The sequence below is a fragment of the Dermochelys coriacea genome, chromosome 7 (assembly GCF_009764565.3).
Source record: "Dermochelys coriacea isolate rDerCor1 chromosome 7, rDerCor1.pri.v4, whole genome shotgun sequence".
Taxonomy (NCBI): domain Eukaryota; kingdom Metazoa; phylum Chordata; order Testudines; family Dermochelyidae; genus Dermochelys; species Dermochelys coriacea.
The window spans coordinates 1,022,234-1,049,144 of NC_050074.1; the positions used below are offsets into that span (position 1 = coordinate 1,022,234).

Below are 26,911 nucleotides of genomic sequence, written 5' to 3' on the forward strand. Positions count from 1 at the left end.
CTGCTAGTTATTTTATAACCTATCTGGTTCCCCTAGAGACGGAAATACTCTAGCTAAGTTCAGCACAAAGGGTCGTCATACAAGTGTGAGTTTGCTGTAATTTCCATAAAGTTGAAGGCTTGGCACTTTGGATGGTTCTGAAATTCAGAAAAAATCAGACAGCCTCTCTCACCACTGTAATATCCATGGGCTTTGTCGCATTGCCTTGTCTAGCCTGTGCTGTAGGACTGGTCACACAGACACTTCCGACCACAGGGTACCACGCTGGCAGGAGGAGGGAGGGATTCGTACTTAGGAAGACGATGAACTCAGAATGTTGCTGGGCCTAGCACAGTGCACGTCGAAAGTGGGAGAGCTTCTGCTACTGCCCCTCCTGAGCCCTCCTTCCTGGCCTGCAGCCCCTCGCGCTGTTCCAGGCCTGCCCTGCACACACCTCTCTGCCAACGCACCTTGACTGCTCGACCCACCCTATTGTGCCAGGCTGTGTGTTGGTTCAGACATACGGAAAAACAGCCACTAAGAGTAAACTGAAACCTCCAGACTCATTGCATTTGGACTGAAACAAAAATGGACCCAGCTCGTCAAACTCCCTCACCTACTCCCCCCGGCAGAATCTGCCTTTGTTTTCCGAGAATAGTAGCATCGCTGTAAAGCCTTTCTTCCAAGTCAGGGGCATTCTGTGACCCTCTGGCCTTGGCAAGCTGCCAGTGCATTTTGTGGACTGCAGGAGTATTGCTTAATGACTAATTAGGAGCTTCCCCGTTGATGTCTCATTCTAGCACATCAATGGTTTCTATGGCAACTTCAGAAGCAGCTGCAGGAGTGACTTACCCAGGTATCACAAAGAGCCTGTTCCCCACCTCCTGGGGGATTCCTCTAGAGAATGAAGGAGAGGGACCAGGAGCCATGTCAGGCAAGGACCTTTCCCTGGGATTTCAATCACTAGCATCGAGGCGGACACAGGACAGGCAAGAGGTGATGAGACAACAGTGAGAGCCCTTCACTCTCTCCAACCCTTTTCATCCGAAGATCTGAAAGCACTTTGCAAACTCTTCATCCATTCTGAGGCTAGAGGGAACCATTGTGACCAGCTGGTCTGAGCTCATCATTTCTGGCCGAGCAGGTCCAATAGAAAGACAGCGTCTCCATGGAAAGACCTCCAAGGATGGAGAATCCACCCCCTCCCCAGGAAAGCTGTTCCAATGCTTAATTACCAGCACTTACATTGTGCCTTATTTCTAAATTGAATTTGTCTAGCTACAGCTTCCAACTACTGGACCTTATTATGCCTTTCTCTCCTAGATTGACCAGTTGCTTACTGTCATCTCTCTCTTCTGGTTTTGTCTGTGTGTTCTCCAGCTCTGCAGGGGACATGGAGTGCCTTCAGACTAAGAAATAGCTCAAGTTTGTTTTGCACATTATCGGGAACAGCCGCATGCCAAGCCCCTCCCTTGAAGACCCCTTTCCCTCCCACAGCGCTTCTGGGGGGACCATCCTCGCCATTCTCAGCCTCCTAGTCACCCGCCACCACATAACACCATTGGGCGTCAGGCCAGCTAAAGGGGAGATAGAGTCCCCAATGCCCTGACACCACAGACGTACCTCCAGCACACAACCAACACTGCACAACCAAAATGAGACCCTAGCTCCAACTCCCCCCGCACACCCAACAGCATAGCAGCTGCATCCAGCACCCCCCTCACATGCAGGCCACACACCAGTTCGGAGGTGCCCCAAAGAACGGGGGTATATGCAAACTATATCCTGGAGTGACCGGTTTCGCGTGGTGCCCAGGTGAAGCACTTCCACCTCCTCATGGCAGGAGAGAGACTTGCCTGTGCCCCCCGGGAAATGCTCCCCAGCCATCCGCTGCTGGCAGCACAGGTGCCCCACCCTTTCTTCCTGCAGACTAGCAATTTACACACCTGAGTGCCCAATCCCCTCTTCTGGGCACCTGCAACCTGCACCGATCCACTGCCTCCGTGGAAGCAAGCCTCCCAGCTCTCTGCGAAACCAACAAGGCCCCTTAGAGACTAACACATTTATTTGGGCATAAGCTTTCGTGGGCTAGAACCCACTTCATCAGATGCATGGAGTGAAACATACAGTAGCAGGTATAAATACACAGTACATGAAAGGATGGGAGTTGGGTTCACCTCCGTGCAACCTTCTTCTTAGCACAAGGCACTCAGACACGTTGGTAGGGAACCCAAACTGATGCGTATGTAACAGCGCTTGAGCTAGAGAGTCAAAGACAAGCAGCTGCAAGGGTTCAGAGCATAACGTTACAACTAAAAGAAAAGCATAAAACACAATGTTAACGTTTCCCAGGGCACCCAGGGTGCAGGGCCCCTCTCTACCGCCTGCCCTTCGCATGAGGAAGCCTGGTCTGTGCCTGCCGGGGGTTACTCCCCAACCCCTCCAGCCCCGTGCAGCGCAAGCCCTCCTTCCTCAGCCTATACAGGCCTCGCTGGCATGTTAGTGCTAGGCACACGCCAGCCCCTGGCTCACCGGGCACTCACAGAGCACCAGATTTGCTGCTCCCAAAGGAACAGTGCCCCAGTTTGCCCCAGGCCTCTGTGCCACTCAACTCCCAGCCCTTCTATAAGCACCACACATGGTTCTCACCAAGACAGAAAGGCAGCGATTTGAGCTTCTGTACATGGAATGAGACAGTCACAGGCTGGCTGGGCTTTGAAGCCGCCAATTTAGATTAGGTTTGTGGTGCAGAGCACCCAGAAGAACTGAATTTTTAACATGTATTTTTGTAGGAAAAAATGAAATAGAAGAGGAGATAATTTACTGGGAATTAGCCCTAGCGAGCTAAGTCCAGGAGATTGCAGGGAAAGGAACATGATGCTAAGGGGCAGTGGGCAGACACTGCTGGTGCTGTCCCGATGCCCCAGGCAGTCTGGGGGAACCGAGGGTTGGTTACAGCCGCTCTCTGCTGGACACTGTGGGGTAGGGGCTGGCGGACATGCATGGTGCAGGAGCAGGCTAATGGACACTGCTATTCAAAGAATCCAAGCTCACATGCCGGTGGCATGGGTCCGCATCGACACACCCTGGCAGACATGCTGTTTGCCCCCATGCGATGAACTAAGCAGAAGAGGGAACTCTCTCTGCCAAGCTGTCAGACTCCCAGGCCCAGATTGTCAGACTGGCACTTGTGCAGCTTTGCCAGTTACCAGCCCGGTTCCTTTGACTGTATATGCAAGCAGGGCTATTGACAGTACTCTGGCACAAATGCTAGGCCTGAGTGTGCCATTACCTAGTTTGCTCAGGCACTCACTGTCATTACACACAAGCTAGACAAGGGATTGGGTCTGCATTGCTGCCAATTGGGACCCAGCGCTGAGGGGCAGCCGATTTCTGCCTCCCTGGCTGGAGATCAACTGGTTTCTGTTTATACGACGCACAGACAAACTGACAGGACAAGTGTAAATTGCAGGCCGCCTTTGCGTGCTGGAGGAGCGACTTCATTGCTCTCAATACGTATTGGAGCCGGGCAGGGGCTAAACTCCAGTGAGTGACTTGACTGGTCTCCTGCTGCATTGGCAAGGAGAAGTCTGGCATCTGTCTTGGAGACTAGGCGTCCTGCTTCCTAGCAATAGTCACCTGCTAATGGCAGCAGCCTGGTTATTCCAGGCATTTAATACAGGTCCAGTCAGGGCTGGCACTTGGCAGGGAGTTAGGCCCAGGGCCCTGTCACCGGCAGCATCGCTCTCATGTAAGCTAGCGTGACATGCTGTGACAATGGATTTATATCACCTGACATGTCAGCTGAGATGCGTCAGCAGATCTCTGACTTGTGGGGTTGGCTAGGGTGCTCTTCCCCTGCCAGTGCTGAGTCAAGCACCCGCACTCTGCGCATGTCCCACTCTTACTTCTTCTGGGGCCCATGCAAAGTTCTTCACCCATTTCCCTTTAAAACCCAACAGTGCTGGCTGCGTGGCAGGGCCATGTCAGCGCGATGTGGGGCAGCACTGTAAAGACTGTAGGGTTCTTCCTGCTGCCCATCACCGTAGTATCTGGGCACTTTCCCTGTAAAAGCAATAGCACCAGTAGAGTCCCTAGTGCACGTCATAGTGTTTTTGGCACGTCTCCCTTGTTTGGGTTAGAAGCGGTGCTTGCGGAGGGGGCATTGTAGATGGTCAGACCTGGCCTTGGTTGCAGGGTGTGCCGTGGTGGGAATGGTTCAGTGACATGCGTATGAGTGACGTGCCTGGCAGGGACTCACTGGCTGCCCCCGGGCTGGAAAAGCCTTAAACCGCTGCTCCTAGAGCAGAGCAGGAGACTTGAACTGCTGGGCTGTGTAGACTAACCCTAACCGCATAACACGGGGAGAACAGGGAGCTACCTCCCAGGGTGGGCAGGACGTTCCATAAAGCGCACTGCGCACCTGCACCCCACCTCTTCCAGAGCGACTCACTGGCTCACTGCTCTGGATGAGGCTAATCACCACTCCTGCCCTGCGAAAGACACCGATGGCGCTCCAGCAAACATGGCAGTCTGCCAGTCTGTCCCCGTCCTGGGGAAGAGGGGCTGAAGTCGGGACAGCCTCGCCAGATGAAATGCCATCCTCTCTTGGGCACCTTCCCTCGAGGAGCCCCAGCCGTGCGGGGTGAGGAGCTGGCAGGAGTTCAGCCATTGGCCTTGCACTTGTGGGGAAGTGTCAGGCCAGAAAGTTTCCCCAGGAAGTTGGCTCAGGCTGGGGGCCAGAGCTGGAGCCTGGCAGCTGAAATCCGGGGCTCATGAAGGAAACAGCCCTGGGCTCCTGCAGATCATTGGAAAGTAGCCTCGCAGCAGATTGGCCCCCTCGGTGCTGCTGCCTGCAGTGCAGAGGGAAGACTGGGGGAGTCACCACTCCTGTGGAAGTGTATCGGTGCCTTCTGCCCGCCGTGGGGTCAGAGCACAGCCCCCACTTAACACTGCGTGCTGGCGGAACCCCCTCGCTGCCAGCCCACAGGGTGGGGCGAGAGTCTCAGCGCTGGGGGTGGGGGAGTTGGCCTCAAGCTCATTTCTAGCACCCACTTCCCCGGCTCTGCTGGCAGCTTGGACAGTCTGAGCGATGAGGAGCCTGGCTGATTCGGCTCTCCTGCTGCAAGAAAGCTGGCAGAGACGTTCCTGCGGAGGGGCTCTTGCTTAGAGCCATCATTGTCATTTCTAATGCAATTCCGCAGCCTGCAGGGCTCCTCCCTGTGTCTGGTGAGCCGGGCCCAGCTACGGGTATGTCTGTGCTGAAAACAGCACCTTGGCCTTGGTGGCTGGGGCTGTCAAGCTAGGGGGTCACGCAGGCTTGAGCAGCCAGCTGCAGCCAGAGCCACAAGGCCCTCGCTGCTGTTTCCAGCGTGCTCGCATGGGTCTGTTGAGCCAGGCTTGGAGGTTGGTCCCTGGGGCAGCGCAGATCTCCTGAGTCCCACGCATGGTGCAGCCAGGAGACGGCTGCCATTTCTCACCATGTTAGTTAGACCACGGGGGCAGGGCTCCCTGAAGTGATCTCTTCTCTGCACAGACCGGCTGCCCGGGGACTCAGTCCGAGCGGCTGACCCGGGGACTCCCCTTTTTAGTCCTTGGTGACCTGGAGCCAGCACGATTCCAAGAGGCGCTGGGGTCTAGTTCTTCCGGCGTCAGTAGGGCTGATGTTTAGCCACACGCAGAGCCACATTCTGCACTGGCACATGGCAGATGATGGACCTGATTCTGGTCTCACTTACACCATCTAAATCCCCCTGACTTCGGGGGAGTTAGTCCAGATTTATTCTGGAGTCGCTGAGTGGAGATCTAGGCCCACGGGGTTGCCCAGCTGCGGGAGAAAGCAGAGTGTTTACACCGGCGGCACTGGGGAAAACATGTCCCGCAGAATCTTTCTTGCTGGTGAGGACGCGAGAGCAGGAAAGAACCTAGCGTGGCTCTCGGGGTGGAGGAGTTTGCAGTGCAGACAGTTAGAGGAACCCGTCTTCTGGAGTGACTGAGATGATGAACCTGTAGCCACACGATGCTGCTTTACACCCCCTTTTGGAGCAGCCCCCTGGGCCGAGCGAGGCAGGTCTGCATGTGGCCCGGCACCTTGTGGGCTTGCTTGCAGCCATGCCACAGGGGCACACAGCTCCCATTCACATGGGTAGTGCCTACATGCCACCGGCCGCCAGTGGCAGGGGGGTGGGGGAGGATTAGGTATTTGTATTAGGGTTGTGTTGCATTTGGAAAAAGCTGCTTCCATTGTCCCCTGGACCTGGTGATGGCAGGAGTGGCAGTGCCAGGGGCGGCAGGGGAGCCCTTTCCTACCCGTAGGGTTAGAGTGGCAGGTCTGGTTGCCCACCTGATCGGGACAGGGGCAGGCCTAATCACCCCCCTAATCTGGGGCAGGTCTGGTGGCCCCTCTGATCGGGACAGGGGCAGGCCTGATCACCCCCCTGATCCGGGGTAGGTCTGGTGGCCCCCCTGATCGGGACTGGGGCAGGCCTGGTCAACCCCGACCCAGGACTAGTGGTGTAGTGCTATGGGTCCAAGCCCCAGCGTGTGGGCGGTTCTACCAGTCTAACTTGTTCCCCGTCCTGCACGGGGGCAGGCTGGGGAATGTGGAACCACTAGGGAGCCGTCTCCACGTACAGATGCTGCATGTGGCCCATTCGGGAGGGACGGTATCACTCACTCACCCCAGGGGCGCCTCCTCCTGGCTGCTCTGGGGAATAGCTCTCTGCCAGGTCCAACGCCTCCCCTTGCCGTCTGTTCCCGTTGTCCTCTCTCTTCCTCTGCGGCCCTTCTCTTGCTCGCTGCAGCTTCCTCCCTGGCCAGGTCATGATGTGGTTTCCCCTTCCGGGGTATCAAGTCACACTGGACCCGCTGCCCAGGCAAGGCCACTCCATCAATGACTCAAAGGGGACCCTGGGCCCACCCACCACTCGGAGTCCAGCCCAGGGACCCTGTGACGCCCAGCCAAGGTCTGTTCAGTTGTCAGCCTTGCTGCTCACTCCCTGGACGGCTTCCCACTTGCCTCCTGCAGGCTTTCTTCTCTACCCTGCTCTTTGGGGGTGCACCCTTCCCTGAGGGCCAGGATCCCGGGGTTCCCTGCTGTCTCCCTGGGTTCCCTCCCCAGTGCACAAAGGCTGGCTACAGACTTCTCTGCAGCCCTTTCTGTTGCCAGCTTCCTGGCTTTACCCTAGGCCTGCCCACACCGGCTCAGCTGAGGTCAGGGGTCACTCCTCCAGCCTAGACCTCTTACGTGGGGCCAGTCCCAGTAACCTCCCGCGCTGGCTCCGGGCTGGGGTGGGGTGAGCAGCCAGCCCAGGAAGTTATTGCATGGTGGGTCAATGGACTCACGCTGGCTTCACAGGGGCAAAACCAGCAGGACCTCAACACAATAGCTACAGCCCAGCAACCTCCCAGTGCCCCGGGGGTGATCCCAGGACAATGGCCGGGGTCCAGGCCTCCCAAAGTGACACGGGGAGGAGCGAGGGCAGGGGGGAGAAGGGGTAGGATGGGTGGGGGAAGAGGCGGAGCAGGGGCGGGACCTTGGGGGAAGGGGTGGGGTGGGGGCAGAGCCGGGGGTTGAGCACCCCCCAGCACATTGGAAAGTCAGCGGCGAGAGACCGCTCCAGTGGGAGACCAAGGCAATGGCGCTTGGAGGCCGAAGACCTGAGCGGTGCACACGAGACGACCTGGAGGGTCAGAGGTGCAGTTAACCCAGGAACAAATGTTTAAGCACATTTATACCACTATTGCTGCGTCCGCACTGGGGCAAGTGTCCCGGTATCAGTCCTACGGGCCTAGTCAAAGCAACACCCTGTTGAGCATAGCCACGTCCTCAGGCTGCCTCAGAGAAAGCAGAGCAGAGCAGCTCGCCATCGACCCGCGTGAGACCGAGTGCTGCTGAGTGCGGTGTAGCTGGTCAACCAGCCTGTCAGCAGGGGAAGCGCGTCCTGCCTCGCACAGGAACATCAGCAGCTGCAGGGCTGATATTTGCTCTGGTGACACCCCCAGGTGTTGTGCTGTCGACTCTCCTGGGCCCCTCATCTTTTGTCTCTGGAGATGTGGTCAAACTCCGTTCAGGTCACCACGGTGCGTGTGCGTCTGGCTCAGTGCAGGCCCAGGGGACAGCTCAGAGCGTCTGGCAAGGCTCAGCTCAGGATAGCCAGGGGCGAGCGGAGACTGACATGCTTCGGGCGAGCTAGCTGGGTACCGGACTCAGCAAATGGGGGTCAGTCTGGACTGAAGGGGGTCAGCAGAGCTGTGTCTGGGCTGGGGCCCCAGGGCGGCATAGCCAGGGTGGGCTGAACAGCTGAAGTCCACAGTGTGATCTGGAGTGCAGGCCAGGGCAGTGCAAGTCCTAGTCAGGGCCGTGAGTCTGTTTGTCCTAAGACTCAAACCCAACCCTTCCAGGTCTCAGAAAGGGACACAAGAGGCAGTGCAGGGGGAGAGGGGTCAAGCGTCTAATGCAGGGGTGTCCATGTCTAATGACACAGCATTGCACTATTGCTCTGGCACTCTGGGAGAAGCCGTGCTCACTGGCACTGCAGGAATGAGCTCAAATACCTAGAAACAAATTGCTAATATTTGCTCAGGTGCAGGAAGGTTAAATTCACACCCATGTGACAAACCTTCCTCTGCAAGCAGGAAAGCAGCTAGGCGAAGGCAGGATTTTTTCCATTCTCTCCTGGGACTGGAGGAGAGCAGATTGCAGAAGAGGAAGAGAGCGGGGTTTACTGCAAACCCTAAGAAAACAGCACCCAGACCAGGAGCAGCTGGGCAGGGACAGAACTACAATTGCCCACACTACCTGCAGGGGGCACTCACACCTCCCCAGGCTCATCTCTTCCTTCTCGAGTGCCGGGACATTGGTTTGGGAGCAGCCCGTGGCCCTGCGTCTGGGGGAGTATGGAGTGGGCTCGAGCCGAAGGGTGAGCCATCGAGGCAGAGGCTGCCAATGTCCTCACTGTGAGGGGGAAAGTCAGCCAGATAAAGTGCCTTGTGACAGAGGGAGAGATGCAGCCGTGCAGGGGAGAGGACAGCTGCCCCACTGGGACCAGCCCATGGTGGGGTGAGGCTGATGAAATCAGTGGCTCTGGGGTTCCCCTCACTCATCTAGGGATTTCCACACCAGTTTTCACATTAGCTGCAACAAGCATGTTGTGATGTTACAACCCCTATTCTTTATGGAATATGGTTGCGATATGGTATGGCTAAGATACTTTATGCAAGATGGCTCCTGGTGGTGTCATTGGAAGGGGAGATTTACAGTGTTATCCAACATGTGTGCCTGTATCATTGCTGTACCTGAAGCTGGGCTACGGGGATGAGGCCGAACAATGTTAGTGGCTTAAGGAGGAAATGCACACCCAACTTAAGGATCACCCAGGATCTGGTGTGTAAAATAGAAACCTCTCAGAGATAGCTCGACACAATGGGAACTGGACCCAGATCACAGCAAAAACAGCTTTCCACCCTCACGTGTGGAGACGGATATAACAAAGAGGGACCATGACAAGTTGCGGGGGCCTCACTCTCCTACAACAACACACCTGAAAAACACCACGAGGAACAAAGACTGAACTGGGAAGTGCTGGTGCCCAGGTGAAGAGCTTTGGCCTGTATATGAAAACCTGGGCCAGCCAAGGCAGCCTGGGCCATAAGACTCCGCCAGCCTGTTTATCGCTCAGGGGTGGGAATTGTATTTGTACCCTGCCCTGTCGAGTGGGTTTAAGGTCAGTCTGCAGCTTTTGCTTCATTTGCTCCATGTTAGTCTTGTTCTGTTTGCTACCCCCCGTTACTGCTTAACAGCTGCCTTTTCATTTAATATATTTCTTTTGTTATTATTAAACCCATTTCTAATAGGGGAGTAAGAAGTGGGACACCTCTCCCCACATTGACGGGAGGGGCGAATTTCATAATAGATCTGTGGGTCTGCCCTCCAAGGGGTGGACAATCTGCCAGTGCCGGAGCAAAGTCCCTGAGCTGAGTCTTCCCAGAGCTGATCTGCGGCTGGGTGGGGCCCTGCTTGTATGGTGGAGTGAGCTTTAATCGCCAGGCTCAGCAAGACCGTTAAAGAGGGCCCAGGCTGGCAGAAACAGGTAGAATCAGTGGTATCGTCAGCACATCACGGGGGCATTCCCAAGGGATCCAACCCATCACAATGTCACCAGCCAGAACCTTTCAGGAATATGCAGCCCCTACGAGAGTCAGATGGCTGCCCACTAGTATGGGAGGTTTATCTCGAGACAAAGGCCCTGCTTACCATCCAACAAACCCTTGGAGCCGGGGGCAGCACTGCAATCTTGGTCCTGAAAACCTCTGTGCTGTAGGCCACCAATCTGGGCATCATGGCCGAGGCAGCGGGGGGCATGGAGTGCCCCAGCTCCAGTGGCTGATAGGGGTGCCATCCTTTCCGGGGCAGCCCAATGTCCCGGGGGGAGGCTTTGCAGCAGGCACACTCAGACGGTACATGTCTATTTTTGTATTCTGAAGTTATAATTATTGGCTGAATACCGGATTTCAAATGTTGGCCCATGGGGTTACCACCCACAAGGTGGCACCCAGCACATCTCGGAGGGACTGTTCAAATTAAGTGGTCATCAAGAAACACTTGGCTGACAACAGACCATGGGAGACGCCCATCTGCACTGTGTGGACTGTCATGTAAACAGCTGTCTGGAGTGCAGGTAATAGCTTCCTGCAATGATTGAGCAAAATGGGGCATAAACATGTGACTTGCCCATGTGACCCTAAACGCCATCTTGGTGCTGTAATTTTCCACAGTAAGAACAATGGGATGCCCTCCACATGGTAAAAAGCTATAAAAGGCCCTGGAAACCCCTTCACTTTGTCTTCAGTCCTGCTTCTTACCTCTGGAGGGACTTTGCTACAAACTGAAGCTCTGAACAAAGGACTGAATGACCCATCCCAGCTGTGGATGTTCTCCAGACTCTTGACTTAAGACAGCAGTTTATTCCATCACTGCTACAAGCCTGAACCAAGAACTTTGCCATTACTGTATGTAATTGATTCCTTTAACCAATTTTAACTCTCACCTTCCTTCCTTCCTATAAATAAAACTTTAGATACTAAAGGATTGGCATCAGCATGATTTTTGGGTAAGATGTAAGTTATATATTGACCTGGGTGTGTAGCAGACACTTTGGGATCAGGAGAAGCTTTTATTTGATGAGACTGGTTGTAAAGAATCACTCATCTTTAAATCCAGTGTTTTTAGTGGTAATACAAGGCCTGCGTTGTGCAGGAGGTCGGATTAGATGATCAGAATGGTCCCTTCTGATCTTAGTATCTATGAATCTATGACTCGGATGCTTAAGGAAACCGCTTTTATGACTTCTCGTTAGCCAGTGTGGTGAAACAGAAGTTTACTTTTGTGGCTGGTTTGGTATATCCTATGGGGGATTAGCCACCAGTCTCGGGGTGTCTCTGCCCCATTTCTCAGCAGTTCATCCTGAATTTGGCATCCTGTGTTGTGTCTCACTGAGGTCTGGTCAGAGGTGGCATTTGGGGTTTGTTGTAATTCACCATCAGGAATGTGCCAGCTGAGATTCGCAGCACCGGTAAGGGCTGAGTGACACTGAGGTACTTGGTGCTGCTTAGGCCAGATGGCGTTTCTGAACTGCCTGTTCCTTGTTGTGGAATCTCAGGGCCTGGTCCCCTCTCAGTAACGGTCTCAAACATCCTCGGGAGCGGTAGTAGGAACAGCGGCCCCCTTCACTCTCACTGAGGGCTCAAACCTGAGGGGCTTCCGGGAGGCGCCTCCCGTTACCCTCCCTTGTACCCCCCAGAATAAACTAGAGGCACTTTGCCCTGCAAACTCTGGGCATTGTCAGATCAAGCAGCAGGAGAGACCTTGATAGACACAGCTTCACCAAGAGTCAAATTCCACTTGTTTCATTTATTTGAGGTGCTACAGCACCTCCTAGGCACTGAGATACAGGGCACCATATGTGCTACATGGGACACAGGACCAGGGCTACAATAATACAGCATTCACTAGCAGCCTCACGTCTCACTGCTCTCCTCTGGCCTCCCGCGAGTCACTGGTGCTCCTCACTGCGCAGCATAAGACACATCTGCACAAAGACAGCACAGACATTCACACTGGACAACAGGCAGCTCAAACCAGCTCCCCCACCCAGGGGCTGGCTCTCCTCCCAAGAGACTGCTGAGGGACAGACAGATGGACCCTGGAGCTCCATGAACGAGGAGGTGGCTGCCCTGCAGGTTGCCCCCACCCCTGAAGTGCAGTGTTCGCAACAGGACCTGACATCTGAGAGCCAGCTTTGGATTCCCCAGGATCGTGAAGTCCCTTCAGCTGCTCTGGGGAGCCACCCCATCCCCTGGCATTGACACTCCTTCCAGACTCCTCTGCGGTTTGCCCTGCCCTGGTTCTCTCCTGTCCCCCAAGAACAGACCGACCGCTCCCATCTCTGAGCTACACTAGAAAACTAATTTCAGCTTCTGAAAGCCTAACGAGCAAAAAACAACGTCACTGCTTTAGTGCCCCGACTCAGTAACTACGAGCTACACACCAGCTCCAAAGAGTTTGCTCTCCGTGGCACCCGTCGCCAGCTTCAGGCACTTTGCCCTCAGCTCTGTTGGTGGGATCCTTCTGCCAGGGGCTCGCTTCATGCCCCTTCCCGCAGGCAGAGAGCCTCGACTGCGCCGCTGGGGCCCTGTGCCACCCCTCCGATCACAAACAGCAGGCTTGGGGCCTGGTAGCTGGAGCAGGAGCAACGACTGGTGGGCATGGGGGGCAACAGCTCCCATTTCTTCCTTGGTATGCTAAATCCTTCCACTGAGCCCAGGGGGGAATGACTGGTTCCCTGCAAGAGATGAGACATTCAAACCATCAATGGGCAGCAACCAGAGGAGATGAGACCTGGGTGTGGGTCGGTCACAGGCTAAGAGCACCAGTGGGACAGGGCTGTGAAAAAGGCAAGCTTGGCTGTGGAGACAGAAGAGTCTGAGTGCGTGGGGCAAGGCACAGGGCTAGCCCTCCGCTGGGACGCTGTGTGCAGCTCTGGGCACCCGCAGTCAGGAAAGAGGAATTTTAACTGATCCGGTGCAGAAGAATGGGGAGCATCTCATGAGAGGAGACAGGGCGAGCTTAGCTTTTTGGCCCAGCAGAGGAGAAGGCGAGAGGGGAGCTCAGTGCTAGAGGACCCACCAGGGGGACGAAGAGCTATTTAAGCTCAAGGACAAAGTTGGCCCAAGAACCAAGGGACAACTGGCCAGGAATATGTCAGTGTGGACACTGGAAGTCTAAATGCATTAGAGGGGGCAGCTCTGGGACAGCCACCCAGTTGGAGTGGTGGGGCACACAAACAACGTAACTAGTTTTAAGAGATAACTGGACACATTTGCATGAGATTGTCTGACAGGGCGGCTGGGGATGTGAGGGCAGGGATTGGAGCCCTGTGGGGTCCCTACTAGTTTCATGTTGCATGTTTGTAAAATTGAATGCCACAGCTGGTCCCTGCCCGTGCCATCCCCTCAGCCAATGCCACAGGGCCGAGGGATCGCGCTGTACCACGGCCCCCGCGCCATCCCCTCCATGACCACCATAGGACTCTGAGGATGTATGCTATCACAGGGCCTTGCCCCCCACCCCGTCCACCAGCACTGTGGGACTGAGATCGTGGGAAGACAGAGGTCTGGCAGGGAGCTCTGCAGATGACCATGGGGGAAGAGTTAAGGTGGTGTATTTCCTGAGGTGAATTCTGCCCCTTACACAGCGTTCACACTAGTGCTTTGCACAGCTGTGAGAGGGGTGCAAGAGGAGACTGGGATGAAGTACTGCACCGCACCGTGCCCGTCACTCTCACATGCTGTGCAGGTTGCTGAGCTGTGAACAGGTGGGAGATGAAAAGCTTCGCGAGCTGCCTGTCGATCCGAGTCCCGCCGCGCTGCCGCCCGTCTCCCAGCCCCCACACTGCGCAGGTAACTGACCTGGCACAAAAGAGCCAGGAATGGAACCAAATGGATTTTTCTGTCCATTTGCAGAGCTCATTGTTCCCAGTGAATAGGAACGGCTCTGGCTGTGCCGCACAGCACAGAGCAGGAGAGTCATAGAATCCGAGACCATCGGGGCTGGAAGGGACCTCAGGAGGCATCTAGTCCAACCCCCTGCTCCAAGCAGGACCAATCCCCAACTAAATCATCCCAGCCAGGGCTTTGTCAAGCCTGACCTTAAAAACTTCTAAGGAAGGAGATTCTACCACCTCCCTAGGTAACGCATTCCAGTGCTTCACCACCCTCCTAGTGTAATAGTGTTTCCTAATATCCAACCTAAACCTCCCCCACTGCAACTTGAGACCATGATTCCTCATTCTGTCATCTGCTACCACTGAGAACAGCCTAGATCCATCCTCTTTGGAACCCCCTTTCAGGTAGTTGAAAGCAGCTATCAAATCCCCCTCAGTCTTCTCTTCCACAGATTAAACAATCCCTGTTCCCTCAGCCTCTCCTCATAAGTCATGTGTTCCAGTCCCCTAATCATTTTTGTTACCCTCTGCTAGACTCTTTCCAATTTTTCCACATCCTTCTTGTAGTGTGGGGCACAAAACTGGACACAGTACTCCCAGATGAGGCCTCACCAATGTCGAATAGAGGGGAACGATCACGTCCCTCGATCTGCTGGCAATGCCCCTACTTATACAGCCCAAAATGCCATTGGCCTTCTTGGCAACAAGGGCACACTGTTGATTCCTATCCAGCTTCTCGTCCACTGTAACCCCTAGGTCCTTTTCTGCAGAACTGCTGCTGAGCCATTCGGTCCCTAGTCTGTAACGGTGCATGGGATTCTTCCGTCCTAAGTGCAGGACTCTGCACTTGTCCTTGTTGAATCTCATCAGATTTCTTTTGGCCCAATCCTCTAATTTGTCTAGGTCCCTCTGTATCCTATCCCTACCCTCCAGCGTATCTACCACTCCTCCCAGTTTAGTGTCATCTGCAAACTTGCCAAGGATGCAATCCACGCCATCCTCCAGATCATTGTTGTTCATGCACCACTGCCCTCTGCAGGGTTGGAATCAGAACTTCTTACTTGTGTTTCATAGTCTCTGTACTGCTACAGACTAACAACACTATAGCTCAGACAGTGGTTTGGAGCAGGAGGTCCAGGTTCTAAACTTGCTGTCACCTGCAGGTCCCAGGTGGCTCATGGCACACCACACAGTGACAAGTATGAAGTCCTAAGTGGCCGTGATTTCTTCCCATAGCCAGTCTCTGTGCACCATAATGAGAATGAAGATATTGAACAAAACTGGCCCCAGGACCGACCCTTGGGGGCACTCTGCTTGATACCAGTTGCCAACTAGCCATTGATCACTACCCATTGAGCCTGACGATCTAGCCAGCTTTCTATCCACCTTATAGTCACCACAGGACACCACAAGGCACCTGGGCTGCCCACAAACACCGGCTCTGCCCTGTGTCTGCTGCAGCACATTGTAGAAATTCAGCTGTCTGCTTTCCCCAAGTTAACAGACCCTTGCTGGGAGAGCCAGGGAGCACCCGTCAGCCTCACAGCCAGTGCGCTCCTCCCCTGCCCTGTTCCAGTTCTCTGAGCCGAGAGAGGCTAGGTGCTCCTCCTAGACACAGGCCTGCAGAGAGTAGCTGAACAGTGCCCCGATCCAACCATGCTGCTGTATCCCCCCTACACCAGGCACTCCCTGGAGAGCGAGGACAGCACCCTCACACGAGCAGCAGCCCACGATGCCTGCAGCCAGCAGCTGCCAGTGATTTCACTTTGCTGGAAAGGCAGAGCCTGCGTTCCTCAGCTGGCACCCAGCACTCAGCTCCAGGCTGCTGACTGCTCACCAGCCAGGTAAAGTCTCCTCAGAGAGCCGGAGCTCAGCATCCCCATCGGACAATGCTGTGGCTCCGAGGCACCATCCCAACCAGCCAGCCCAGCAGCGGGAGACATGCTGGTGTACTTCTGCGCTGGCCTCGCATCCTGTTACGGAGTGTGGGGGAGTCAGGGTCCTGCACCCCCCAGGTGTTGTGATTTACTGCGACTTTTAGCCAGCCAGCCAAATGGAAGGTTTATTGGATGACAGGAACACAATTTAAATTAGAGCTTGTAGATACAGACAACAGGACCCCCTCAGTTAGGTCCATCGGGGGGGGGGGGGAACACAGGGAGCTTAGACCCCAGTCCTGGGGCTTCTTCTGTTTCACCAGTCCACTTCCAAACTCAAACCCCCCTCCAGCCAATTCCCCCAGCCTCCCCCCGGCTCCTCCTCCAGCCTTTGTCCAGCTTCCTGCGGAAAAAGTGTCACCTGGCCCCAACCCCACTCCTGGGCTCAGGTATTGTTCCTCCAGTGAAGCCACCCCCTGCGATCCCATTACCAATGCAGACAGTTCCAGTAAAACTCCCTTGTGACATTCCCAAGTCAATCCTCCCCAGTCCCTGCTTTGTCACACATCCCACATGGGGCGCTGCTGCCTGCAGGGCTCCCCCCATGTCTCCATCCCTGTCTAACCTTTCCCAGGCCTGGCCCACCCCGGGGAGGTGAACAAACAGGATAGTACAGCTGGAGGTGTGGCGCTCCCTTGGTTCTACAGCAGCTTCGGATCCAGCGGGCATGTGCCTTCCTGGAAGTCACCACGGCTGGGCACAGAAGTGAGGGGAACACCTAGATGGATGCCACTCCATAAGTGGGTGCCAGCTAGTGAGACTTAATAAGACACCAACGTTTATACAGAAGCAAAAGTTGGGCTCCGGCCCTGCTCTTCCTCACTCTCCTTAAGAGGGGATCTGGGCCATCTCGAGTCTGACTGCACGGGGGGCCAGAATGGCCAGGGAGGGGCCCCTGAGGATACCCTGCCCATGGGTAGCACGATGACAAGATGATCCCAGTGCCTCCAACAGAGACTGGAGGAGCAGGGGCTGCGGGAGGGAACAAGGCCTGGAGCCAGAGGAGAGACTGGGACCCAGGATTCACGGAGCTCTCAGCCCCCACAGAGAAACCCCCCGAACTCGGTGCCCTGTGGCAGGAGGAAGGGGAAGGGCCAGCCGCTCAGCTCCACTGACAGAGCAGCATGTGTGGGACGGCACGGCCCCCGACATGGGCGTGGGGGGGGCAGGTCTGTCTCACAGCTCCCTCCCTGAGAGGCTGCCACTTGGCTCAGCCCCACCAGCGGTTACACCTCCAGCAGGACCCGAGCACAAGCATGACCCCCCCCGTCCCTCCCACCACGTTACCGAGGCCTCCGGCCACCACCACTCGCCCGCCGAGGCAGCCAGCCACGAAGTCAGCTCTCTTCTCCCGCATGCGCACGGCGCGGCCCAGCTTGCTCCAGGCCCCTGCAGGAAAGAGGCAGGTCAGGCTCGTCCTGCTGCAGCGGGCGGGAGAAGAGCCTCACCGGGTGCTGGGCACCTTCCCCTCTGCTGGCCCTCCCCTGAACGCAGGGACGGAGCCGGGCCAGGTGCCTCCGGAGGCTCGCCCGCTGTAACTCTGCGCACAGGAATGGGACCCCGCCCCCTCCCCAGGCGTGAGACAGCTGGGGCAGGGCCCCCCCGCTGCTACCAGAGGAGAGAGCATCCAGGTGCATAGACGGGGACAGGGTGGGAGTGGAGGAGGGGCTTTGGGAGAGGATTTCCACCTGCCGTTCCTGCCTCCCAGTGCCAGGGCAGTGGCTCAGCAGTGGGGCCAGAGGCAGAGGTTCAAAGCCCCAAACTCCAGGAGTTGGAGCCAGGCTCCTTCTGCACCCTGCCCCGGGTCACAGGACACATACAGAACAGGAGCGTGAATAAGGAAGCTAAGCACAGAGCTGGGTCGGAGGTTCCCTCCCACTCTCTGCAGCCCAGCTGGCCAGGCACACGGGGTGCCCAGGCTGCACGAGATCCTCACACCAGCTCACCCTGCTCCGGCTCAAACATCTCCACTGTGTTGACAAAGTGGGGCCGGGAGTAGAAGTTGTGGGGTCCCGGTTGCTGCAGGCCCCCGAGGCTGAAGAAGCAGCCGTCGGCCATGGCGCAGCTGGCAAAGGCCCGCCGGCTGGGGACGCTGGGATAGCGCGTCCAGCTCCTTGTCTCCAGGTCGAAGGCCTCGAAGGCAGTGACGGGCAGCTTGCCCTGCCTCCCGCCTGTGGAGGGAGGAGATGCTGAGAGAGGTCTGGGCCGCTAAGGCCTTCACCCCCCCATCACCCTGTCACAAGGGATGGGAGTCAACACCAGGCTGCATGTGCTCTGCAGAGCATGGGCTGTGGATTGTGCCCAGTGAGGAGCCGGGGGGGCAGGTCTCTGCGGGACATCCTGGGCACCCAGAGCTGGAATCTGGACCGAGATTCGCCAGGCTCATTTGCATGTTTAATAAAGGTTATTAATGTTTCTGCAGCAGAGCAGCCAGGAGCCAAGCTGGCTTCTGGGGCACAGGGGCTGTGAACAAAGAGACGCTCCACAGGCAGGGCCCAGCGAAGCCCTGGGATGAGGAGAGATTTTGCCCCAGTCCAGTTAGGAGTCTGGAGCTGTACCACTCCCCTGCAGCTGCTTCAGTCTCAGCTGTCCCAGCAGGGGGTGCTGTGGGGGCAGGGCACTGTTTGTAGGGGAAGTTTCCTGCTGCTCCAGCCCCAGCCTCTCCCAGCAGGGGGTGCTGTGGGCAGCGAGCGAGGACACAGGCTGTGGGGGGGCATTGTGGGGGGGGAAGGACAGGGCACAGGCTGGGGGGCTTGCAGCAGGGGGCGCTGTGGGCAGCGGGGCAGGACACAGGATGTGGGGGGCTCCCCAGGGGAAATGCTGCATCCCTGCACCCTCCATCTCACCCACTGTCCCTGTGCCAGACAGTGCCACTTACCCAGGAGGAAGATCTTGTTGCCCTGCAGGAAGGCAGATGCCCCATAGCAGGGGGTGGGCATGGAGGGCAGAAGCTGCCAGTGGGCAGTCGCTGGCTCATAGACCCGCACTAGTGCCTGAGAAGAGGTGTCTGCACCCATGCCCCCAAGAGCATAGACCAAACCGTCTGCAAGAGAGGAGGGGACATGACGGGAGGGAAAGCAAGGACCGGGTAGGGGCAAAAGAGCGGGGGATGGTTGTGGGGTGAGAGAGCGAGGGAGCCAGCAGGGGATGGGGGGCTGTGACAGAGCGGGGGAGCCAGCAAAGAATGTGGGGAGCCAGTGGGGAAAAGGGGGGCCGTGAGAGAGTAGGGGAGCTGACGGGGAATGGGGGTGAGTGGCCGACCGAGGAGCCCTGGCTCGCTGAGCTCTGCTGCCCACGTCCCCCCAAAGTGCTGGGCCTGGCAGAGCCAGGCAGCCCCAGCCCCCAGGACTGGGGCGCGGTTCGGAGCCCAGGACCCAGTGGGGCAGCTCCAACCAGGACCACAGGAGGCAGCTCTTATGCCTGTGGTAGGGGGGCCATGATGGCACAGGACGGCCGGGGCAGTAAACCCACGAATCCACAGCCGGCCTTAAACCGGGGGGTAGGGGGACAGCACAGGGGGACAGGGTCAGTGCCGGGAGGGGATGGCACAGGGCAGGAGGGTCGGTGCCGGGGGGGAGGATGGGGTCAGTAGGAGGGGAGGGTGCAGGGGGGGAGGATGGGGTCAGTAGGGGGGAGGGTGCAGGGGGAGAGGGTCGGTGCCGGGGGGGATGGGGTCAATGGGGGAAGGGTGCGGGGGGGGAAGGGTGGCTGGTGCAGGGGCCAGGGCTGGCACAGCGGGGAGCCCGCCTGTGGGATGGGAGCTGCAGTCCCCCTGAATTCCCCTCACCCCGTGTCCCGGACCCTGGCCTGCCCCAGGGCACTGATGGGGTGAGTGCCCCACGCCTCCCACCACCCCTCCAGCACCCGGGCCTGCAGCGGGGGCCCCGCCAGCCCCGGGATGGCACACCGCACGGGGCGGGCAGGGGGCTGGGCCCCGGCACCTGCTGCCTGGTTGTTTCCCACCCGGCGCCAGCACCCCGCTCCCCCAGACACACTGAAAATAGCCTGGACCACGGGGCCTCGCAGCTAATTCTAGTCCCTGGCGCCGTCTCCCTGGAGACGCCATGGCAACCCAGCCATGCTGCCCAAAGGCTGCTTCCCCAGCCCTGCTCTGGCTGCCATGCGACGCCCGCAGCTGGCAGGGCCCAGGGGCTGCAGGCCTGTCCCAGAGGGCCCAGGCCAACGGCCTCTCCTCGCCCCCAAGGTCCCTGGGGTGCCCCGGGCAAGAAGCTCAGGAGCGAGCTGGGGAGAAGCCTCCACCCCTCGGAGGGGCTCAGCCTACGTTCGGGGGGTGCCCCATTGCTGCAGACCCTCACGCCCGCCCCTGGCTGGGCCAGTCCCCAGCGGCAGGAGGGGAGGGGAGGGGAGGGGAAGCCCAGCCAGGTGAAGGGCCGTGCCCCAGGTCACATGGAGGGGCTGCCAGTCTGGGCCAGGCTCCCTCTGGACGCTGCCCTGGCCTGGGCCCTTTGGCAGCATCTACTGGGCTAAGGGCCTGGCCGCTCACTACCACACGCCCTGGCTGATTTGCTCACCCGGTGCCTGCGAGGGCAGCTCTGTACCCCATTGCTTGCTGCCCTGCCCAGCCAGGGGCACCAGGCAGAAGGGGCTGCAGCGGGGCGGAGGACCCTGCCCGCAGGAAGGGAGCTGCTCCTGGCATGCACACAGCACCACGGGGACCCTGGCAGAGGCCAAGCGCCCCAGCATGTGGGGTCAGGTAGCACCACTGCCACGAGAACGGCCTGACGCCGGCTCCCTTCCGAGGGCACAGGCCTGCTGGTTTCCATCTGTGCCTCTGGGCAGGCCGCGCACCCGGTGCTTCCAGGGGGAGGGGCACAGGAGGCTAAACTGGCCACACACCCCATCCAGGGGTCCAAGCCACTGGGCCAGAGGTGAGCACGGACACTGCCCCATCCCAGGGCTCTCGCAGCAGCCTGGGGCCTCCCTGGCCACCCATCTTTTGGGGACAGGCTCCCCAGTATGCTCTGCATAGCACAGCCCCCTCTGGCCCAGCCCTGGGGCTGCTCGCGAACCCCTGCTGGGTCTGTGTGACGGGCGGGCACAGGGCAGAGAGCTCGGGCGCAGGCCTGGGGAGCGGGTACGGACACCCCTGCTTCCAGCACCCAGAACCGACACCTGCCTGGCGCGCACCGATCCAGCTCGGCTCTGTGACCCCTGCCTTGGACCAGCCACATGCTGAGCCGCCCGCCACACCCCAGCAGTTCAGAGCTGCAGCTCAGCCTGCCACAGCCATCGCGGTGGGGCCACGGCCCCCTGCCCCTTCGGGCCTGCAGCGGGGATGGGAATGAGGCCTAAGTGGTGGGAGGGGAGAGCCAGGAGCCCGGGGTGGGGAGGAGGGCAGAGGCAAATGCCCAAGGCTCCAGGGGGAAGGGTAGGGGGCTGGGTGCCCAGAAGCAGTTAAGGGACATTTTCATTCAATGCACTTCTGCCCAGCTCACCTCTCTCGACGGCAGAGATGCCCATGGATGGCTGGGCCAGGGCTGCCGCCTTCTCCCACTTGCCCTCATCTGTGTTGAAGACTTCGACGGAGGCCAGGGGGCTCTGCCTGGAATTCATGCCCCCCATCACCAGGACCTGCTTCCCCAGGGCCACTGCAGCCGCCCCAGCCCGGGGTGTGAGGAGCGGAGGGAGCACCGTCCACTTCTGGGAAAGCACATCCAGCATCTCCACGGTGTCCAGGGGCAGCCCCGCCTGGCCACAGCCCCCCGCCACAAAGAGGTGCCCGTCCTGGTACGCAGGGCTGCAGTACACCCGGCAGGTGGGCATGGGAGGGAAGGCCTCCCAGAAGAAAGACCTGGCAGTGGTGGCTGCCATAGCGGGAACCGGCATGGTACCTCAGGGGGGAGCCGTTGCAGCACCTCTCACCTAGGCTCCCAGCGGGGCATCCTCAGGGCTCTGCTCTGGGCAGACAACTCCACCCACGGCCAGCAGCTGCAGCGATGCTCCTGTGAGGGCAATTCCGCCTCAAGCCCTATGGGAGGGGGCCCAGGCCTGTAGTGCCCGGTGGCCACTGGCTCCGATGGGACGGATCCCCAGGGCGGGGAGAGGTCAATTCCTACTCGGAGCTGCTAGCATCGTCTTACAGTAACAGGCAGGAAACACCCCAGACTCAGCCGCTTGCAGGTCAGTTCCGCTGGCCCAGCCAGACAGGTGCAGCGGTTCTGGAGCAGGGCTCTGCCATGGCAGCTGGACACTCCTGCCTGGTGCGTGGTTTTAGGTCTGGCCCTGCTCAGACTGGAGTTTCTGCAGCTCCTCTTCCCTCCACCGGCTCCTGCCTGAAGGGGGAGAAGACATGTGAGGGGGCCAGGCTCTGGCCCATCCGCTGCAGGAGGAGCAGAAAATGCATCTGGTAGAGGCAGGGAGCAGAGAGGCGATCCGACAACACTGGCACAAATAGCTCTCTGAGCAGCTGCCTGCCAGGCCCAGCCAGGGCCAGGAGTCCCAGCTGCCTTTGTCCCCTGTGGACCCCCAGAGCCTGGAAGTTTGGACAGGAGCAAGGTCAGAGGAAGCAAGCTGACCTAGGGAGAGAGCACAAGCCAGACACTGGAGCAGGACTCTGGGTGTCTCCAGAGGACCCTGACCCCAGCCCAGCCAGTGCCCTGGAATTGTGAGGAAACTGAGGCAGGGAATAGCATGTCGGGTTTATGCAGAGCTCTGCATTTCTCACAGGACTCAGGAAAGAATCTGTGCAAAGCGTGTGTTTGATGCTGCACCTGCCACATGGCCCTTGAAGGGTTAGCCCCGCCACAGGGACTGCATGTCGGAGTCAGCCCTGGCTCCAGGGACTGGGCAGGGATGGCGTGGGGTAAACTCTCAGCACAGGGCACTACATAGAGGATCCGCCCCAGGAGAGGGATGCAGGACCCAAGACAGGAAGCGCCTGGGCTCTGTTCAGACTCTGGATGTTTCAAACTCCTGGGGAGGCAGCAGCTAGATTCCCCCACAGCAACCTAGTGAGTGGCTGGCAGGTGCCTTGCTCCTTTGGGGAGGTCTCCAGGCCTGCCTCCAGTGCAATCATGAGCCCAGACACCCAGGCCCCGGTCAGAGAACTGCCACAGCAAGGAGTTCCCAACTCACTTATCTTCCCCTTGAACAGCTTCATGGCGAGAGCTGCATCATCCGCAGCGATCCATAAAGTCCAGAGGGTGGGTCCCTGCTCAAGTCTCAGCTCTGAACTCCCTCTTGTGCACTCGGCAAGGAACCCATGCCCCGGAAGCCAGGCTGCTGCTGGCCGCCGCAGGGAAGACGTCAAAGGCCTCCCAGCCCACCCCAGGCGCAGAGTCAGCCTCTCCCATTTCCAGGGATTGCCCCAAAGCTCCCCCACTACAGCAACGGCAGCTTGAAACCTGTGCTAGGTGGGGGCAGGCACCTGCTCCCATGTAACACAACACCTCTCCCCCAGGAGCCCACTGGGCGCTGAGCACAAGGGCTGCCTGCTGCACCCAGCCAGGCAAAGCGCCAGGCACCAGCTCCTGGAGCCAAGTCAGGGCAGAGCCCAGGCTCAGCAAGAGGCGTGTTCTCATTTCACCCCCAAGCCCTGGGCCCAGCCAGCCAGAGAGACAGCAACAGCCAGGAGCGTCAGAGCCGCGCTGCCAGCTGCACTGGCAGCACCAAGTCCCAGCCGGACAGTGCAGCCCACCCAGGTGGCTGGAAAACCACTTCAGCTGCAGGGCCCTGGCTGCCCTGGGTGGAGCTGGCCCCACTTCTCGGGATGCAGCTTCTCGGCATGCAGCGCGGTACGGCCAGGAGACCGGCTGTGAGCACCCAGCCAGGCTCCTGCCATCTGCAGAGCAGACCAGAGACACCTCCCCGCCCAAGCTAGCACTCTAGACCCCCCAGCAGCCCCCCCTTCCCCAGTCCGAGCTAGAGCCAGAGGACCCCCCCAGCAGCCCCTTCTAGGCCGAGCTAGAGCCAGAGACCCCCCCTCCAGCAGCCCCCCCAGGCCAAGCTAGAGCCAGAGACCCCCCCTCCAGCAGCCCCCCAGGCCGAGCTAGAGCCAGAGACCCCCCCAGCCCCAGGCTGACCCAGCGGACAGGCGTGGGATGGGCAGTTGGGGGCACAGCCAGGCCGCTGACCATGCACTGAGCGGGCAGGGGCTCAGCCAGCCTCCGAGCCTGGTACTTGCTGCCCCCCTGGGCTCCCTGCTCTGCTGGGGGGGGCTGCATCTTCCCTTTCCCCACGTGCGCTGCCCTCCGCGGGGCGGAGCCAATGGGCCGCGCTGCACCAGGCCTGGGATCGCCCGCCACGGCTCCCGGGCTGAGCCCTGCAGGGCGCCGGAGGGGGGGGTGCGGCGCTGGGTAGCGGGGGCTGGAGCGGAGGGGGACGGGGCAGAGACCCCTCCAGCAGCTAGTGGGCAGGGCACTGGGGGGGAGCGCACCCCAGACGGGGCGATCTGAACCGAAACGCAGGCCCGCCCTGGGGCCGCCACCCGCGGGGGAGCCCGCCCGGCCCGTGGGAGCCGCTCAGAGCAGCTGGCTCCGGCCAAGCCCCCGGGACCCGCGTCCTTCCCAGCGGCCCCGCTGCGGGGCGGTTCGCACCCCGGGGCGCCTCGGGCTCCCTCTGGCTCACGGCACCGACGGGGCGGGGGCAGAAACTTTCCCGGAGTCCGCAGTCCGGGGGCGGGTGACGCCCGCGCGGGGGGTCCCGGCAGCCCGGGGGAGGCTGAGGGGACCCCGGGAGCTGGGGGGGACGCACAGGCGGTCCCGGGAGCCCGAGGGGCGCTGGGAGCGCCCGGGAAGGGGGGAAACGCGCAGGGGGGGTCCCGGGGACCTGGGGGGGACGCGCAGGGGGGTCCCGGCAGCCCGGGGAGCTGGGGGGAACGCGCGGCAGCCCGGGGGGCGCTGGGGGGCCCCGGGGCGGGGAGCAGCGGCCCCGCGGACCGGCGCAGGGCGGCTCTCACCTCCGGGGCGCGGGTCCGCCGCGGCTCCGGCTTCCCCGAGCGGCGCGGCTGAGCGCCGGGAAACACCCCGCGCCGGGCGCTGCGCCGAGCTGACGGGCCGGCGGCGCCTCCCCCGCTCCCGAGCCGCGGCCAGATGCGGGGGCGCGGCCCATCCAGCCCTTGCGGGGAGACGCGGGGGCGCAGCGGGTGGCCCCACCTCGGAGCGCCTCGCCCGCTGCTCCCCCCGCGGCCACGGCAGCCGCCGGCCGCGCTCACCCGGGTGAAACGAGGGCGGGGGCTGGCCCTGGGCTGGGAGAGGCCCCCGCTGCTGGGACAGACAGTGCCCCTCTAGCCTTGACCCCGCCGAACAGCTGGAGGCTGGGGGGAACAGGGGGGCCAGCCCCCCTTCTCCCCCAGGAGCCAGCAATCCCTGACACGCCCCCCCCCCACCTACCTGGCTGGGGCGTTCAGACTCACCTCAGCAGGGCCGTGCGGGCTCAGACCAATGGTCCGTCTGGGCCAGTGTCCTGGCTCTGGCAGTGGCCAGGTGCAGCAGGGGAAGCAAACAGAACGGGGCAGGTTTCAGAGCAGCAGCCGTGTTAGTCTGTATTCGCAAAAAGAAAAGGAGGACTTGTGGCACCTTAGAGACGAACAAATTTATTAGAGCATAAGCTTTCGTGAGCTACAGCTCACTTCATCGGATGCATTATCGAATGATCCATCCTGTCGCCCACTCCCAGCTTCTGGCAGTTGGAGGCTTCGGGACACCCAGGACACAGGCTTAGGGACACCCATCCTGGCTAACAGCTGTTGGTGGACCCTGTAAGATGCTGGTTCTGGCAGGACCCAACTGAGAGTGCCAATTCAAGGCAAACTGCTCAAAGCAGGGCAGTTACAGCCCTAGGCTGGGGTTTTTCCACCTCTAAGGGAAACCAAACCAGCCAAACAGAGCAGACTTTGGTCTCACCCCACTGACTAACCCCAAGTCACACAAGCAATTCCCTTCGACACTCCAGTTTCCCCGTATCTCCCCCAGTGCCACTCGTTATGGGGATAAAGGGTTATGAAAACCAATAAACCAGTAAAAGAAAAAAGGTTCTTTCGATTCCAAAGGATCAAGCCCCAGACCCGGGTCAATATACAAATCAGATCTTACCCACAAATCACGCTGTTGCCAATCCTTTGGAATCTAAAATCTAAAGGTTTATTCATAAAAGGAAAAAGATAGAGGTGAGAGCTAGAATTGGTTCAATGGAATCAGTTACATACAATGGCAAAGTTCTTGGTTCAGGCTTGCAGCAGCGATGGAATAAACGGCAGGTTCAAATCAAGTCTCTGGAGAACATCCCCAGCTGGGATGGGTCTTTCAGTCCTGGGTTCAAAGCTTCAGTTTGTAGCAAAGTCCCTCCAGAGGTCAGAAGCAGGATTGAAGACAAGATGGAGGAGCTGCAGCGGCTTTTGAAAGTCTCTTGCCATGCGGTCTTTCTTTCTTTGTCCCAAAGACAAGCTGTCCATCCCCTGGCCTGGAAACACCTCAGAGTTCTCTCCATAGTCTGCCTTCTCTCAATGGGTCGGTTGTGTAGCTGATGGTCCTTAATGGGCCATCCAGCAGGCTAGGCAGAGCTGACACCGACGTGTCTGGGGTGTCACGCAGAAGCATAGCACAAGTTTGAACTGCAGACAGTATAGAGCCAATGTTCATAACTTCGACAACAAAATGATACACATACAGACAGCATAATCCTAACCAGCAAACCATCACCTTGTCTTAGACACCTTATTTGACCCCCTTTATACAAGATTTAGTGCCACTATAGGACCTTGGTTGCAACAATGTTCTATATGGTCCCAGTTCAAGTCAATAACGTCACAGACCCGTCCTCCAGAACTGATCTAGTTTGTTTTTTGAACCCAGTTACACTTTTGGCCTTCGTACCCCCGGCACAGAGACTGTGGCACACTCTGCAGACTGGCTGGGCGGGCGGTGTGCGAAGAAGCACTGCCTTGTGTTTGTTTTAAACCTGCTGCCTATAATGTCATTGGGTTGCAGTGTTATAGGCAGGAGTCAATTCAGGGGTGGCCCTGTGACTCCTGCA

At 58.9% G+C, this 26,911-nt stretch overlaps 1 protein-coding gene across 5 annotated transcripts; it reads right to left on the reverse strand.

Annotated features, from left to right (window-relative positions):
* Positions 1 to 11,870: 11,870 nt before the first annotated feature.
* Positions 11,871 to 25,418, reverse strand: KLHDC8B (kelch domain containing 8B). 5 transcript variants are annotated; one of them, XR_005294000.2, is made up of 7 exons: positions 24,837 to 24,984; positions 21,376 to 22,212; positions 18,798 to 18,962; positions 17,866 to 18,090; positions 17,207 to 17,308; positions 12,528 to 12,821; positions 11,871 to 12,068 (listed from the first exon to the last, which is right to left on the reverse strand). XR_005294000.2 is itself a non-coding variant. In XM_038410076.2 (6 exons), the coding sequence occupies exons 2-6, from the start codon at positions 21,764 to 21,766 to the stop codon at positions 12,781 to 12,783; spliced, it is 924 nt and encodes a 307-aa protein (XP_038266004.1). In that variant the 5' UTR covers positions 21,767 to 22,212; positions 25,293 to 25,418; the 3' UTR covers positions 11,871 to 12,780. The 5 variants fall into 5 exon arrangements, 4 of the variants coding, with proteins under 4 accessions (XP_038266004.1, XP_038266006.1, XP_038266003.1 ...); XM_038410076.2 differs by lacking the exon at positions 24,837 to 24,984 and adding an exon at positions 25,293 to 25,418 and having other exon boundaries at positions 11,871 to 12,821; XM_038410078.2 differs by having other exon boundaries at positions 11,871 to 12,821; positions 17,202 to 17,308; positions 24,837 to 24,985.
* Positions 25,419 to 26,911: the final 1,493 nt, after the last annotated feature.

Coding starts and splice junctions, on each gene's coding strand:
- KLHDC8B (XM_038410078.2), bottom strand. CDS start 21,766: ATGCCGGTTCCCGCTATGGCAGCCACCACTGCCAGGTCTTTCTTCTGG. Junction 18,091..18,797: donor CAACAAGATCTTCCTCCTGG/GTAAGTGGCACT, acceptor CTCCCTCCACAG/GCGGGAGGCAGGGCAAGCTG. Junction 17,309..17,865: donor GATGTTTGAGCCGGAGCAGG/GTGAGCTGGTGT, acceptor TCTTTCCTGCAG/GGGCCTGGAGCAAGCTGGGC.